Genomic DNA, 14,907 nt, shown 5'->3' on the forward strand with positions numbered 1-14,907 from the left:
ATCAAGCCACTACTCAAAAAGCCCAGCCTTGATCCAGAAGTTCCTGCTAACTACCGCCCCATCTCCAACCTCCCTTTCCTGTCAAAGGTGTTGGAAAAGGTAGTTTCCGACCAACTCCACAACCATCTCATAACTAACAGTCTTTATGAGAAGTTCCAGTATGGTTTTCGCTCTGGCCACAGTACAGAAACTGCCTTGGTCAGAGTCACTAATGACCTACTGATGATGGCTGATGCTGGATCTCCATCACTTCTCATCCTTCTCGACCTCACTGCAGCATTTGACACCGTGGATCACCATATCCTTCTACACCGCCTCCACTCCTCTATTGGGCTCTCTGATACTACCTTGGCTTGGTTTACATCATATCTCATGGACAGAACAGAGTATGTTTCCCTGGGTGGTGCTAAATCGGACACACACTCTGTCACTTGTGGTGTCCCTCAAGGATCAGTCCTTGGCCTCACCCTCTTCGCACTGTACATGCTCCCCCTTGGTTATGTCATCAGCCGGCATGGAATATCTTTCCATTGCTACGCTGATGACACTCAACTCTACATTAAAACAAACCCAAGCCCCTCTGCAGCCCTCTCCACAATTTCCACCTGCCTGGAGGAGATAAAGGCATGGATGACGGCTAACTTTCTGCAACTCAATAGCTCAAAAACGGAAGCCATTCTTGTTGGCACTCCACATCAGACCCGGTCATCCACCATCACCAGCATCACCTTCACCCAGTCTGTGGAATGCTCTCCCTGTCCATCTAAGGGCCCCACAAACTGTTGACTCTTTTAAAAAAGGACTTAAAACCCATCTTTTTAGAAAAGCCTATGGCTAAAAATGCTATTTTTATGTCTTTGTTTTCTTTTTACGCTAATTTTAAAGTTTATAGTATATAGTTTGTTGTTTTATGTGCATTGTAGCACTTTGAGGTCATTGAATTGATGTAAAGTGCGTTACAAATAAAATTTATTATTATTATTATTATTATTATTATTATTATTATTATTATTATTATTATTAAAGAAGCTGCAAGAATTGCTGGCAAGTACTGGCTGTGTATTACATGTGACAACAATCTCCCATATTCTTCATATGTATGGGGTAGGGTGGCAAGAAAAACTTCTAAGCCTGGCTAACATTTGCAAAAACACATTGTAAGTTTCCCAAAAAGCATGTGGGAAAATGTGTTATGGTCTGATGAAAGTTTGAACCTTTTGGTCATAATTCTAAAAGGTATGTTTGGCGAAAAACAACACCGCTCATCACCAAAGAACACCATACCCGCAATGAAGCATTGTGGTGGCAGCATCATGCCTTGGGGCTGTTTTTCTTCAGCTGGAACTGGTGCCTTATTCAAGGTGGAGGGAATTATGAACAGTTCCAAATACCAGTAAATATAAGGGCCTTTCACACTGCCAGAACCTTTTCATAGTACCAGAACTAATTGTGGAACTTCCCACTTTTGGACATTTTTGGTCTGCCGGAACTAGGTGCGATCTTAGTACCGGACTGCCTTTTTCGAGAACCAAATTAGCTCCTACTCCGGAGCAGGGTCTAAACAGCACAACTGGTACTACCCGTGACGTAAGTAGACATTGATTGGCCAGACGCATTTGAAAACACCCTAACCAGCCATGATTTAAAATGCTGTGTAACATACTGTAAACATTGTGTCAACTTATTTAGCAAGTATAGAGAACAGTGATAGATGGTCAGACGCTGAAGTGCAGGCACTTGTAGCAATGTAGCACTGCCAGTTGCCATTGAAGATTCGTAGTCCTCCTTTCCGTTCTTTAAATCTCTTTACGTATACTGTACGTCGACATTCCATGTCCATTATTGTGAAACCTATGAGACACAACAAAAACACAGCTCCGATCACAGTGTCCTCCATTCTCCTGTTGTTAATGATGTTCTTCTTTGTTAACGTTGTTGAATGCCGCGCACAAATGACATTGCTGTCGACCGGCTTACAACACGTCCTAGTACACAACTGTCATTGCAAATGCAAGCCTTTAAATGGTACTGGGAAATCTATAGTACTGTACATTTAGTTCTGGAACTAAAGCGGTGCAAAAAACCTTCAGGCTTCTGCTAGGAATTTGAAGATGAGAAGGAACTTCATCTTTCAGCACAAGAACCCAAAGCATACATCCAAAACATCCAGAAGAAGATTGAAGTTCAGGAATGGTCCAGCCAGAGCCCAGACCTGAATCCAATTGAAAATCTGTGGAGTTATACGAAGAGGGCTGTGCAGATGCCTTAGCAATCTTACGGATTAGGATTTTGCAAAGGAGAGTGGGCAAATATTATAAATAAATAAGTCAAGATGTGCCATGCTGATAGACTCATAACCAAAAAGACTGAGTGGTGTAATAAAATCAAAACATGCTTAAATAAAGTATTGGTTTAAGGGTGTACACACTTATGCATTTTTTTTTTACTTCCCCCTTTCCAAAATATTTCTGTTTTTTAATTGAGTTGTACACATTATAGTTTACATTAAAAGTGGAAAAACATTTTTTTTTAATTATGAATCTTGGTCAATTTTTTTTATATCACAGAAACCTGGCAATTGAACGGGTGTGTAGACTTTTTATATCCAATGTACATTGCTCCCTTACATTACACTGCTTACTTATATTACTCACTTCATCTGCGCTGAGGTAACGTTCGCCATGATGTCGATCAAGTATCAAGTTCAACTGAAAACTGAATTTGTGTTTGCTTAGCTGTTTTTTTTTTTTACTTTTGATAAAGATATTAAAGCAGTTTTTAATTTTTTCTTGTTGTTAAAATTCTAAATAGTTTTTAAATATTATTGTATGTCACTGTTCCCACCAATCCTTGCACAAGTTAAGGATACACATGATGACGAAAGCAAGTTAGTGCGAGCCCTCCCAGAACTCAAAGAGATTGAATTGTAGTGCAAAAAAATATCTTTGAATGGTAGTCGATGAGAGCACTCGGGGCGATTCTTAGTCTGACAGAAATTGCCTAAAAAGGGGCGGTACTACACAAAACGCAACTCAATGCTGATTGGACTGTTTAGAGGCAGAACAAACAGTCTAGAATAGTGAAAGCTAGCTTAACAATGGTTGAATGTGAAAGAAAAAAATCCTTCCCTTTTGGGCTTTTGTGGTTCATTGCCCAATCGCCCTAATGGAGAAACTGCCCCTGTTTGAATATATAATAACAGTCCTGCTTTATATGCAAGATTAAAAATGTGACCCAAATATCATTGATTCTACAGTGAAAGTAGTATTTCAAAATGTATTATTTATTATTATTGTTTATTTAAAAAAGAAATATTTTTTTTGTTGTTGTTGTAAAGATTAGCAAGATGTTGTAGGAAGGAGTTGCCTCAGCAGTTTTTATATGTACGAACTTCAAAGTTAAGGTGTAATTAATTTTAAATTAACAAATTGCATGCAAACACACACAGTATGTGGCATCAAAGCACAATTTTACAGCACAAAATGAGTACCTAGTAGAGGTATAGAGGAAAATGGGATAAAGTTATGCACAATTAGTTGTTCATATGCTGAAACACACTATTTTTGGGTATTAATGAGTTGTTTTTGCTGTTCCCTTTCAGGAGCATGGCATTCCCACAAACATGGGTTATGCGGTGGCTCCCCATCACTCTGGAGTGTATCCCATCCATTTGCAGCTGTACGAGGCCTGGAAGAAAGTGTGGGGCATCAAAGTGACTAGTACAGAGGAGTATCCCCACCTCAAACCCGCGCGCTTCCGTAGGGGCTTCATACACAGTGGCATCAGTGTAAGAACAACTTTAATAGATAAAGTAAAGATAAAAAGTGGCAGAAATTTGCAGAATGGAATTTGGAAATAACAGACTTGAACCTTTATCCTAGGGACAAAATGTGTTGCTAACATATGCATATGCACCAAGGCGCCAGTTTTTCTCTATATAAAAAAAAGAAATGGCACATTTTTATTCAGACTGTAGCCTGTACAGCTGTATGGTTAAATGATAGTATGTTGAATTCTTATTCCGTTTGGAATAAGTACGATAAACCCCAGGCTATTTTGTGTACGGTTTAAGCTTTGAATCCTAGTAGGAGGTTAAGGGCAAACTGTTTGTGAAAGTTCAGTTTTATTTATTTTTGTATTTTTTCATCAGCTGTGCATCGCTTCAGGGTACAATAGAGAAAGGCTCGTGAATCATGACAGAGCGGTTTCTGTGTGCATGTGAATGTAAGAATGTATGATTGTAAACTTGGGCAGAAAAAAAATAACATTGGGAATCAAAAACAGCAGCTATATTATCATTATTGTTTTTTTGAAGCACTCATGGGCCATCTAGCATTTCTTCATCCTGACATACAGGTCTTATCCATTGTTCATATCAGGAAAAGATGCTTATGAGGAAGCACAGACAGTCGTCCATAATGCAATATATACATGTATTATGTAAAGAATCCTTTCAGAATGAGGGGAAAAGCATAATGTAAACCATCTTCATTCTACCATCATTGGCTGTCAAATAAGATCATGTATGCAGATGTGTGGGCCACGTTATTAGGGATGCTGTTTTGTAAGAGCTGAAGCATTCCAACTCGTTACATGTCAACTCTAGTGGACGTGTTCCAGTTGTTGTACTTCATTTTTCAACACTGAGGTCAGTTAGTCATTTTCTTCCCTGCTCCAGTCTAAAATGACTCTCAAATGAGATTACGTATTATGGGTGATGAAATACAACATGTTTCTCTATTTGCACATGTGGAGCTGTGAACATCTAAGATGATTTACCTTATAATCTAAAGCAAACATTTCTGCATAGATGTGCTTTTTTATTTTTTTGATACAGCATTAAGCTATCAAGAGCTGCTTAACCATGTTAAAATCTCAATTACAGACGGTTTTAAGTGGCTTATACCTTCTAGAACAGTGGTTCCCAACCTTTTTCAACTTGCGGCCCACGCAACCAAACACATATGTTTGCGCGGCCCACTACAAAAATTAACTGACCCCGCTATTGTTGGTTTAATAACTTAGTACTCAGAAGCTAGATTGTTAACTGTCTTTATTGAATGAACTGGCAATGAACAGAAAATAACTCGGGCTGCATGGCACCGCTTGGGGGTAGTTAAAATATTTTAATGTAGTTAAAATATTTAATATATTTAATATTTAATATCCACATACGAAAGTTTGGTACTTATGAAGTTATGTGCATTTCTTAGAACGAATTCAAGCAGGATAAATGTCAAGCCTGTGCCTGAGCCTGTGCTTATATTTTCTCTAAGCTACATGGTATTAAACCATATTTTAGATTTGACACATTTAAAAGGTGTGCAGTATTATTTATATTATATTAATTATGTGTTATATTATTCAAAAGAAATTGTGGTTTACTTTGCATTGGAGCATTAAAAGTGGTAGCCTATTTTAGGGGGGTAGGCTACATGGATTAATATGCAAAATGTCAATATTTTCATATATTATGCCTATATTTTAATTTATATTCTCAATATAAATATATATTTTTCCTTTAATAAAACAACATGCATTTTTGTTATTCGTTACCTGTCCTTTAACTTATTGGGGAAAAAACATTTGTCTGTAAACTGATTAAGAAATTGTTGCATGTTTAAACATGAAGCACTGTATAATTTCTTTCCCATTATTTATGCCTAATTAGCCTAAAACAAGAAACGAATAAAATTAAACCTGCACGATTAAATCTTTGAAACTATAATAAATGGATGGATTAATAAACTGTCCTCACGATTAAACTCAGGTTCTTTCATTATAATCAACATAATACACAAGATGTAAAAAATAGTTTTAGTAATTGACAACTGAAGTTATTTTAAAGGGAGCCTTCTTTTACTTGCTTTTAAAGTTGGGCAATAGCATATGGCCTAAAAAAAACTGATTTATGATTTAAACAGATATTCAAATGACGAGGAAATTTTACAAAACAAGTTTAACATAGTTCTTTATCATTCATTTAGCAGTCAAATTTATAACTGCAACAATATGATTAAAAAAAACAGTTATGTTATTACCTTAATGCTGGAAAGACCTTTATTTTTCTTTCTTTCTTTATTTATTTAATACTAGCCTATCATGCATCTAACCATCCACTCGGCGTTAAGAGCTGTTAAGATTAAAACTGGCAGCTCAGCAGTGAGTCAGTGTCATGGACGGAGGACCTGTTAATATATTTGCTAGTCTATATTTCCATCTCGTTATGCCGTTGGTTTAGTTGTTTTTTTTTTTTTTTTTTCTTATAGAACTTATTTGTAAATAGAGCAGACACTTTCTGTGTGTCTACACCAGACACGAGAGTTGTCATCCGTGCCCCACAGCGGAAAGTGTGTCTAAACTTGATGACATCACACTATAGTGTCAAATCATCTGAACACAGTGTCAGAACATTTCATCATAAACAGAACGAGCATCAGTTCACTGATGGGTATCGTGTCCAGTGTATCCATCACTGTGTTCTGTTGTCTTTTGTTGGATCGCTCCACTTGTGTCCGGTGTAGACCTGGCGTGCGTTTTTTATCGTTTTATTTTACTGCTTGTTTAATGTTTTTATTAAATATCTGAATTGACTGCATGGTCATATTATCGAATTATTTACTGCCATGCGACCTACAAAAATAAAGCTTGGCGAGTCGATCAACGAGCATTGCTGCAGGTTGATTTTTGGCGGATGTGCTGTGCTCGTTCTGCCACGGTCGTCTTCATTTCTTCAGGTGAAACATCTCTCTCACTCGCAGCAGAGTCTGTGAGCAGCAACAACTTCCCCTCCGCGCGCACTGATACCAGAAACTCGCTCCGCCTTCACTAGTACAAGTATTTCAGTATGTTTGAAATGTTATGTTCATAACGTAGCATATAAAATAATAATAATAAAAAAAATAGCTGTAGCTATTTTGTGTAAACCTTTTTCCCTATATCACATGCCAAACAAATAACGTTGTATGCATTAAATCTTTAATTGCTGCTTTCTGCTATGAACATTTTGTTTGTGATGTTTGTGATGAAATTAACAGTAAATTTTGTTGGTTATTTTATCTAAACAGATCGATTAACTTCTTCAAGATTTCAAAATCAGATAGCATGCTGATAATGTTGTAGCACTGTAAGATTACATTTGTTTGAACGCATTATTGCGAAAGCGATTGCGTGAATCTGTTTAAATCATGCTTTAACCCGAAAATAATCTGTAAAAGAAACAGACAAACTCTTAACATCCCGCTCGACTCTTGCAGTCATTGTTACCATCTGATCAAGCTATAGCTAAATATGTTTAACATTAATTCTTGCTGAATATGCAGTTATATTATGGGCTGTTGGCATGAATTGTACTCGTGATGGAGCGCTCTTGAAGCGAGTGAAAACCAGACGGGTTCCAACCGTCTCATCACTTTAATTTTTTTCTGATAATGATAATTTTTTTCTGATTTTTTCAAATAATTTTTTTAATTAACATAATATCGTGGTGTATCACATACATTAAAACATCTACAGAAAGCTTGAAATGTTTTTTAAACGAATTGTGCAATTTGTGAATGTTGCATTTCTCTCATCAGAGAGAGCCAGCACAGTGAATTTCATCTTGCATCAGACAAGAAAACATTTGTTTATTAATAAATAATTAAAATGTCTCATTTTTCACAATTATTAGGCTACTTTTGCATGTGCTTTGTTGCAAACTTAATGCATGTGCTTGAGCGGGCAATATATTAAGATTTGATTAAGATTATATAAATTTAATATAAACCTCTGATTAGTTGAATATAACAAATGAACGACTAGAACTAGAAAAATCTTACGTGGGGGCAGACCATTTTTTAGTCTATAAACAAAACAACAGTCCTTTATAAACCAATTCAGCAAGTGAAAGCCTCATAAGACACTGTCCATATGAAAGAGCAATTCACACCTTTATCTCGACCCCCACAAGCCATACATAACTACCCAAAACCCAACCCCCTCCAGCTGAACTGAATTCGGTCTGTTTTTTTTGGCTCTGAGGAACGGTGTGTTACTGGGCTGAAACATGCCTGCACTCAGCAGCACTACTCTTTGTGTTCATTATTTTCTCGCAGCCCATATTATTATTTTCACAAGACCATAATGATAATAACAAATCATCAATTAATAATTAATCATTATTTTATGAAAATCATTGTTATTTGTGATCGTGGATGTTTGCGGAAGGCTTCAAGACCAAGCGGAATCCTCTGTTCCCGCCTCACAGTTCGCGGGACTCGCGCTCAGTGACGCAGCTTCACTGTCTGCGGTTTGACTTTACTAAATCAGATTGAGGCTATTCTTGAATAGTCTAGGGCTATTCTTAAACTTGGAGCTCATTATTTTGAAGTACAAATCCAAACACCAGAAACGTTATGCATTTTATGAATAATGAAATGTTATGAAAAGTATGCATTTTATTTATTCACATGCTGTATGGTTGAAATAATATTTTTGTTCACAACTTTAAGTTCCGTTGTTTTAAAAAATGCTTTATTGGCTAATGTTTCATAAACCTTCAGTTGTTATGCTCTAAAATCCATGCCATTAGTGATTTCACAGTATTTTCACCTCCTAAATCACTAATCTTTAAAGTCGCAATTCTATAATGGTCAAAATTACTCAGGCCAATGGTATTTTTTAATGACATTATTTTATTATTATTATTATTATTTTAATAATTGTAGCCTACATAAATTGGTGAAGCAAAACAAATATTCGGATCGTCCCTTATTTTTTCCCTTATTTTCTTGAAGAATAAACACGTATTTTCTACAAGAATAAACATGATAAAATATTATTAATTAATAAAAAATAATTTAAGCAATTAAGCAATTAAAACCTTTTTTTTAAACTTGAATTTAAATACTATTAAACTAACTTTAAATTCTCAAGGAGTTTATAAGTAAAAAAAGGATCAAATGTCACAGGGCATGTTAAATAGTCTAAATGAACTTGTGTTAATAATATAATTAGAACTAACAATATAATTCGATTTTTTTAAATGAACAATTCCTGTATAAAATGGGACAGCAACCTTTATATCAAACATTTTTAAATCATCCACAGCTGAGCATCGCGGGAGGCTGATCTGCGCCAGAGCGCGTGAAATGAATGTGATGAACAAAGTCATTTTCAGATGCAATAAAAAAAAAAAAACCTGGATAGCCTATATTAGGCCCAAGCTCTGCTCTGAAGTATAAAATTTTAACGGATTAATCGCCTATTTTCATTTGCTGCATGTCTTCTTTATTTTTTTTTTTAAACACGCTAAAAAATAAATTCAATTTGTCAGAGGAAAAAATATATAAGTCGTCTATAGTTGCATTTTAACGGCTTCATCACCTATTCTCTGTTTGCTGCTTGTTTTTTTTTTTTTAAAACACGCAAAAAAATAAATCAGAGTTTGTGAGAGGAAAAAATATAAGTCAGGTATAAGTAGGGATGTGTACCGAAACCCGGTACACATCCCTACAGTTTGAAAAACCAAGAAAAATCAGTTTGAAAAATCAAGAACAGTTTGAAAAATCAAGAACAACAGCAGTTAATAAGATTTATTGCTGTTAGTGCAGTCTTAATGTTTGACCGTTCTCATTTCGTTCCTCATATGGAACTTGAAGGATTTTATTTATTTTTGCTAAGAGCAAACCAGAATGAAAATATATATTTTTTAATCCGTGTGTTTGTGTTCCTATATATATATATATATATATATATATATATATATATATATATTAGGGGTGTAACGATATGCGTATTCGTATTGAACCGTTCGGTACGAGGCTTTCGGTTCGGTACGCGGTACGCATTATGGACCGAATGGTTCGTTGGACTAATTAATTATATTTGGAAAATAAAAAAAAAAGTGAAATATAATGATATGCGTTCAACAAGGTAGCCCAATAACCCAAACGACATAACAGGCAACGCCCCTGACACCCCCGAAGAAGAAAAAAACACCAACTTATATGTTTATGTTAGGCTACTCAGTCAGGCACTCGCTCACTCAGCAATACAGGCTGAAGGCGCGTTGCAAAATGGCCAATGCGTTTAACAGGGAATCCAAAGTGCACCCAAACACCAGACCTGTTGGTTATTGGAGGATCTTCTATTTTTGGTCTGTTAAAACGCATAAGCCATTTTGGAACGAGCTGTCAGCGCGTACTGAGTGAGCGAGCACCTTACTCTGTAGTGCAGTGATCCTCACTATTTTTTTCACAAGAGCCACATTGGCAGAGCAAATTCAAAAGGCGAGCCACTTTTACGACAACATACTAAGTCACCTTTGCAAATGTGCATTTCTACATATAAATTGGACATCCCACAAAAAAGAAATAACACGGCCAATACATTTTCGTTTAAGAACAGATTTACTTTAATAGTGGGATGAGCGAAAGCTGGCATGCATGTCAAACAAAATGCCCCCAAAAGAAAAAAAAATCTCTATGTTTTCAGTGCTGATGCATTCATGTTACATTTAAGGGCACCTAAAAGCTGTCACAACGAACCGGCAAAATTAATGATTATGAATATGTAAAATATAGCCGAAGACATTTAATTTTTTTTTATGTCTGTCGGCTAGAAAGATGCTGACTCGTGATCTTCGCAGTAGTGAACGCGCCTGAGAGAAATGCACATTTCATACGGGAGGGAGAGCAGTCTGTTTTCTTTCGTTTTGAATTGTTTTGTTTAAAAGTAGACATTTCAAGCTTTATATATAGCCTATTTGTCGGGTCTGAGGCAAGTAGGCTATACGCTGAGTTTCGGTTCATTCATGAGACAAACTCCAGGTTCACACCGGCTCCTTCGTATCGTGGTTATCTATTTTCTATTTACTTCTTATTAAATCCAGACAATTGGTTGATGAAACCTTGATTTAAAATTAAGATACAATTAATACAAAACAAAATCAAATTTAAAGACAGGCTTTGTGCTTTCTGTTTGAGGTCTCAGTGAAAGTTTTAAAGCAGTCTTAGTGCGACTTATATTGATAGGCTACACCTGTATGAATTCTCATTTTACTTTTTGAACCCCATTATTGAGCCGAGTTTTGCTTGAAAATAGTCTACTGTTGATGACTGTGCAAGACTAATGGATTCAGGGTCAGGCTTGAATGAGCATGCTTCAGACTCGTAGTGTGAGCAGAGCGAAATTGGAGCGGGAAATGCGACGCTCCGTACACCGTCCTTTTGAAATTGCCGCTCTGCGCTCTGTCCAGGATCCGCCTGCTCGCGCTCCCCGCTCGCTCCCGCCTCACATGCTCTGAAGGCAAGTGGCAGTGTGATACTGTAAGCTACTATGCGAGCCGCCAGTTATAGCTTGACGAGCCGCGCAATGAGTAACTGTGCTGTAGTGGAAAACGTAGGTTTTAAGAACATGCTTAATGTAATTGAGCCCCGTTACAATATTCCTTCACGAGCTCATTTCAGACAGACCGTAATTCCTGCTTTGTTCCAAAAAACATAAGCCCTATAGAGAACCAATTGAGTAAAAACACACTCAATATAAAGAGTTATAGAGTTCCATATAAAAAGTTACATCTTTGTATTTGTTCATAACTAATATAACATTTTCATTTTTTTTTATAAGGAGCTGTTTTTGTTTTATACAGTATGCTGCTAAGAAAACACCATAGAAGATGGGTAAAGAATAGCTCCATAATTGTTCAATGTAAAAAAAAAAAAAAAACATACTTTGTTAGTTTTAATAAATAAAACATTTTTATAAAAATCAAGGAAATTTATCTGCTAATTTTTTCTTTTTGCTGTATCTAAAATGTACCGAACCGAACCGTGACACCAGTGTATTGTATCGAACCGAACCGTGAATTTTGTGAACCGTTACACCCCAAATATATATATATATATATATATATATATATATATATATATATATATATATATATATATATATATATATATATATATATATATATATATATATATATATATATATATACCTAGTAAAGACTGTTTAATGACAATAGCATGCAGTAAGACTTTGTGTAAAGGTCTTTCTTTTATATTTTTACTGTAGCCTAAGACTATCCCACGTTTTTAAATTAACTCTTACTTTAAATTTTATAATGGTTTTTAAGGATGTTAAAATGTTATAATATAATGCTATTGATGTTTTACTTGTCCTTTCATCTTAGTTTACAAACCGTCATTTTATTATTAGCAAGTTCAAAACTCATCCCTTTGCGCCACCTGGTGAATTATTTCAACACGCGACTGAATTCAGTTAATGCCGCGGCATCGTAAAAGCCCATATATAAAATAAAGCCCATTTAGCTTGTCCTCCTACTGTATGCAGCAAAAATATCTAAGATAAATTGGCGGTTTATCCTTAAACCAATCAGCGAGCTCGAATAGTGGAAGCATAGTTACAGTTTAATATTTATTTTTTTCTTATTTAATTATATATATGAAATGATGCTATTATGCTATGACTTAGACATTTTTACATATATGAACAATATTATTATTTGGCACCTGCAATACCATTGCGGCCCACAGGTTGAAAACCACTGTTCTAGAAAATTGCTAAATATGTATAGATTGTGATTTCAAAAAAGTTTTCTATTTTTTTTTTCTTTTTGCCAATTAAATTTAAAATAGATCATTTTAAATTAAGATATTACATAGTGAAAGGAAATGTATTTGTTTTTCAGGTGTTACCTAGACAGACCTGTGGTCTCTTTACTCACACCATCTTCTACAATGAGTATCCTGGAGGCTCTAAAGAGCTGGACAAAATCATAAATGGAGGAGAGCTTTTCCTAACCGTGCTTCTCAACCCAGTAAGTAGTGTAATTCACATACTGTTTTAGACATGATAAAGAATACAACAATGACTTTTGGGCCAAGATCTGTTGGGTTTTAAAAGTTATTTGTTATTCACTGGAAATCTTCCTGTACACCTAGCTCTCAAATCTCATTTGCATATTTGCGTGTTCAAATTTGCCATATCTCTTGGTAGTGCCATATTAATCTTAAAAAAGTTAAAATGGTTTTATTGATTAATTTAATGAAAGATTAATATGTCACTCACAATCCTCTAGCTGTTAGTACATCTTGTCAGCTTTACAGTTGGACCATTCCTTTAAAGTCCTTTTAAAAATAATGCACAATAATGACATATTATTTTGGTTCATATATTGGTTGTATATTTTGTCTTATCTTATCAGCATGGCATATTGGTATATATATTTTTTTTTTCAAAAGACCAAAGTTTGTATTTTAAGCCTTTATTGGCTGTTTCCGATAACATTTCGTCAATATCGTACATCCCTAATAAGAAATGTATCTTGAGCACCAAATAGTTATATATTACAGTGATTTCTTAAGGATCATGTGACACTGAAGACCGGAGTAATGGCTGCTGATAATTCAGCTTGTTTTCAAGTTAAATGTTCATTTTGCTGATAGGCTGGGCCATTAATGACAACTTATGCTTTTTTTCAAACCAGATCAGCATCTTCATGACCCACCTGTCCAACTACGGGAATGACCGTCTTGGCCTGTACACCTTCAAGAACCTGGTGAAGTTCATACAGATGTGGACCAACCTGAAACTGCAGACTCTTCCGCCTGTACAGCTGGCGCAGAGATATTTCCAAATCTTCCCTGAGGAGAGGGACCCCATCTGGCAGGTAACAGAAGAGATCTGTTGGGGGTCTGTACTGTCCAGGGATCATTATGGGAAACAAATACAACTCTATTAAGTGGGAGTGGATCAACAGAGGTTGAGAGTGTTGAGGGGTGTTACTGTAATTTGTGGCGAAAGGTTTCATTTGGCTGTCTGCATATTGACTCTAATGTACAACGAGTGAAAATGGTTTTCTGTATAGCCTGCCAGGAAATCCGAGAATGTTTTTTTTTAAATTGGTTCCTATATTTCAGTTGAAAGTTGGAGGCAATGCAGAAGATCTGTCTTTCTCTCTGTATCTTTCTCCCTTGCTCACTCCATTTCAATTTATCCAGCTTCTTTATTTCTACGCCTCACTCTTTTTAACTCGCTTGTTTTGTTTCATCCTTCGAGAAAGAGAAAGTGGGAGCCTGAAAGCTCTAAATCCTTCTTTTGATCTCTCTCATTTCCTGTCAAGGTTGAGGTCCCATCTTTTCTGTCATCTCTCCAGCGTTCCACAGCTTGCCCTGCTCTGAATAATCTTCTTTCCTCTGCAGTTGTTTTCCCAAGAAATCTGCAAGCTGCTGTTACATGCAGAGGAAAGAGACAATTTTTAGATTTTATTTTAGACTTAATACAGCATGTTCGTGGCTCTTTCCCAAAATCTATTGAGCTGTTCTTCTCTGTACATCCTACATGGACAGCTAATTTCTAGAAGAGGTCATCTGCAACAGTGCTGGTAGATAAGGCAAATTTATAATAGATAAGGAAAAATCATGTCTTGGATTGAATATGTGGGGTATACTGTATGTCAAATTTCAGCATCCGCTTGTTGGAGAAAGTGTAAACAGCAGTACAAACTGATGCTTATATCTATGGACCTTTTAAAGAAATTAGCTAACAGAACTAGTTGTTTTTATTTTATTCAGTTTTAATATCAGAATGTTGGTGAGAAGAAAAATATAAATCATATATGATAATCATATGTGAGGGACATCAGTTGTGATCATCTTTGGTATCTCCTTTGAAGGCGTCTTGAGTAAAACAGCTCAATATTGAACAGAAGTGCAGGGGTTCTCCTTTCAAACTTTGAATCGGATTTGATCTTTTGACACTGCATGAATATACAGAATTTCCCTGCTGTTTAAAGATGTGTATACTGGCCATCCTCCTGCCATTTTTCTTTGTTTTAAAAAGCAGACTTGATATTTATCAATTACATATCCTAATTAGGAGCGCACAAAGCTCTGTGCCTTG

General features: G+C 35.8%; 1 protein-coding gene across 4 annotated transcripts in view; it reads left to right on the forward strand.

Annotated features, from left to right (window-relative positions):
- LOC132130875 (bifunctional heparan sulfate N-deacetylase/N-sulfotransferase 1-like) overlaps positions 1–14,907 on the forward strand; it is a 124,528-nt gene that overhangs the window by 93,357 nt on the left and 16,264 nt on the right. For all 4 annotated transcript variants that reach the window (XM_059542719.1, XM_059542720.1, XM_059542721.1 and 1 more), the window contains exons 7-9: positions 3,602–3,787; positions 12,695–12,823; positions 13,493–13,675. In XM_059542719.1, coding sequence (XP_059398702.1) covers positions 3,602–3,787; positions 12,695–12,823; positions 13,493–13,675 — 498 coding nt within the window. The remainder of the gene's footprint in view (positions 1–3,601; positions 3,788–12,694; positions 12,824–13,492; positions 13,676–14,907) is intronic.

Source organism: Carassius carassius, chromosome 47 (genome assembly GCF_963082965.1).
Source record: "Carassius carassius chromosome 47, fCarCar2.1, whole genome shotgun sequence".
NCBI lineage: Eukaryota > Metazoa > Chordata > Actinopteri > Cypriniformes > Cyprinidae > Carassius > Carassius carassius.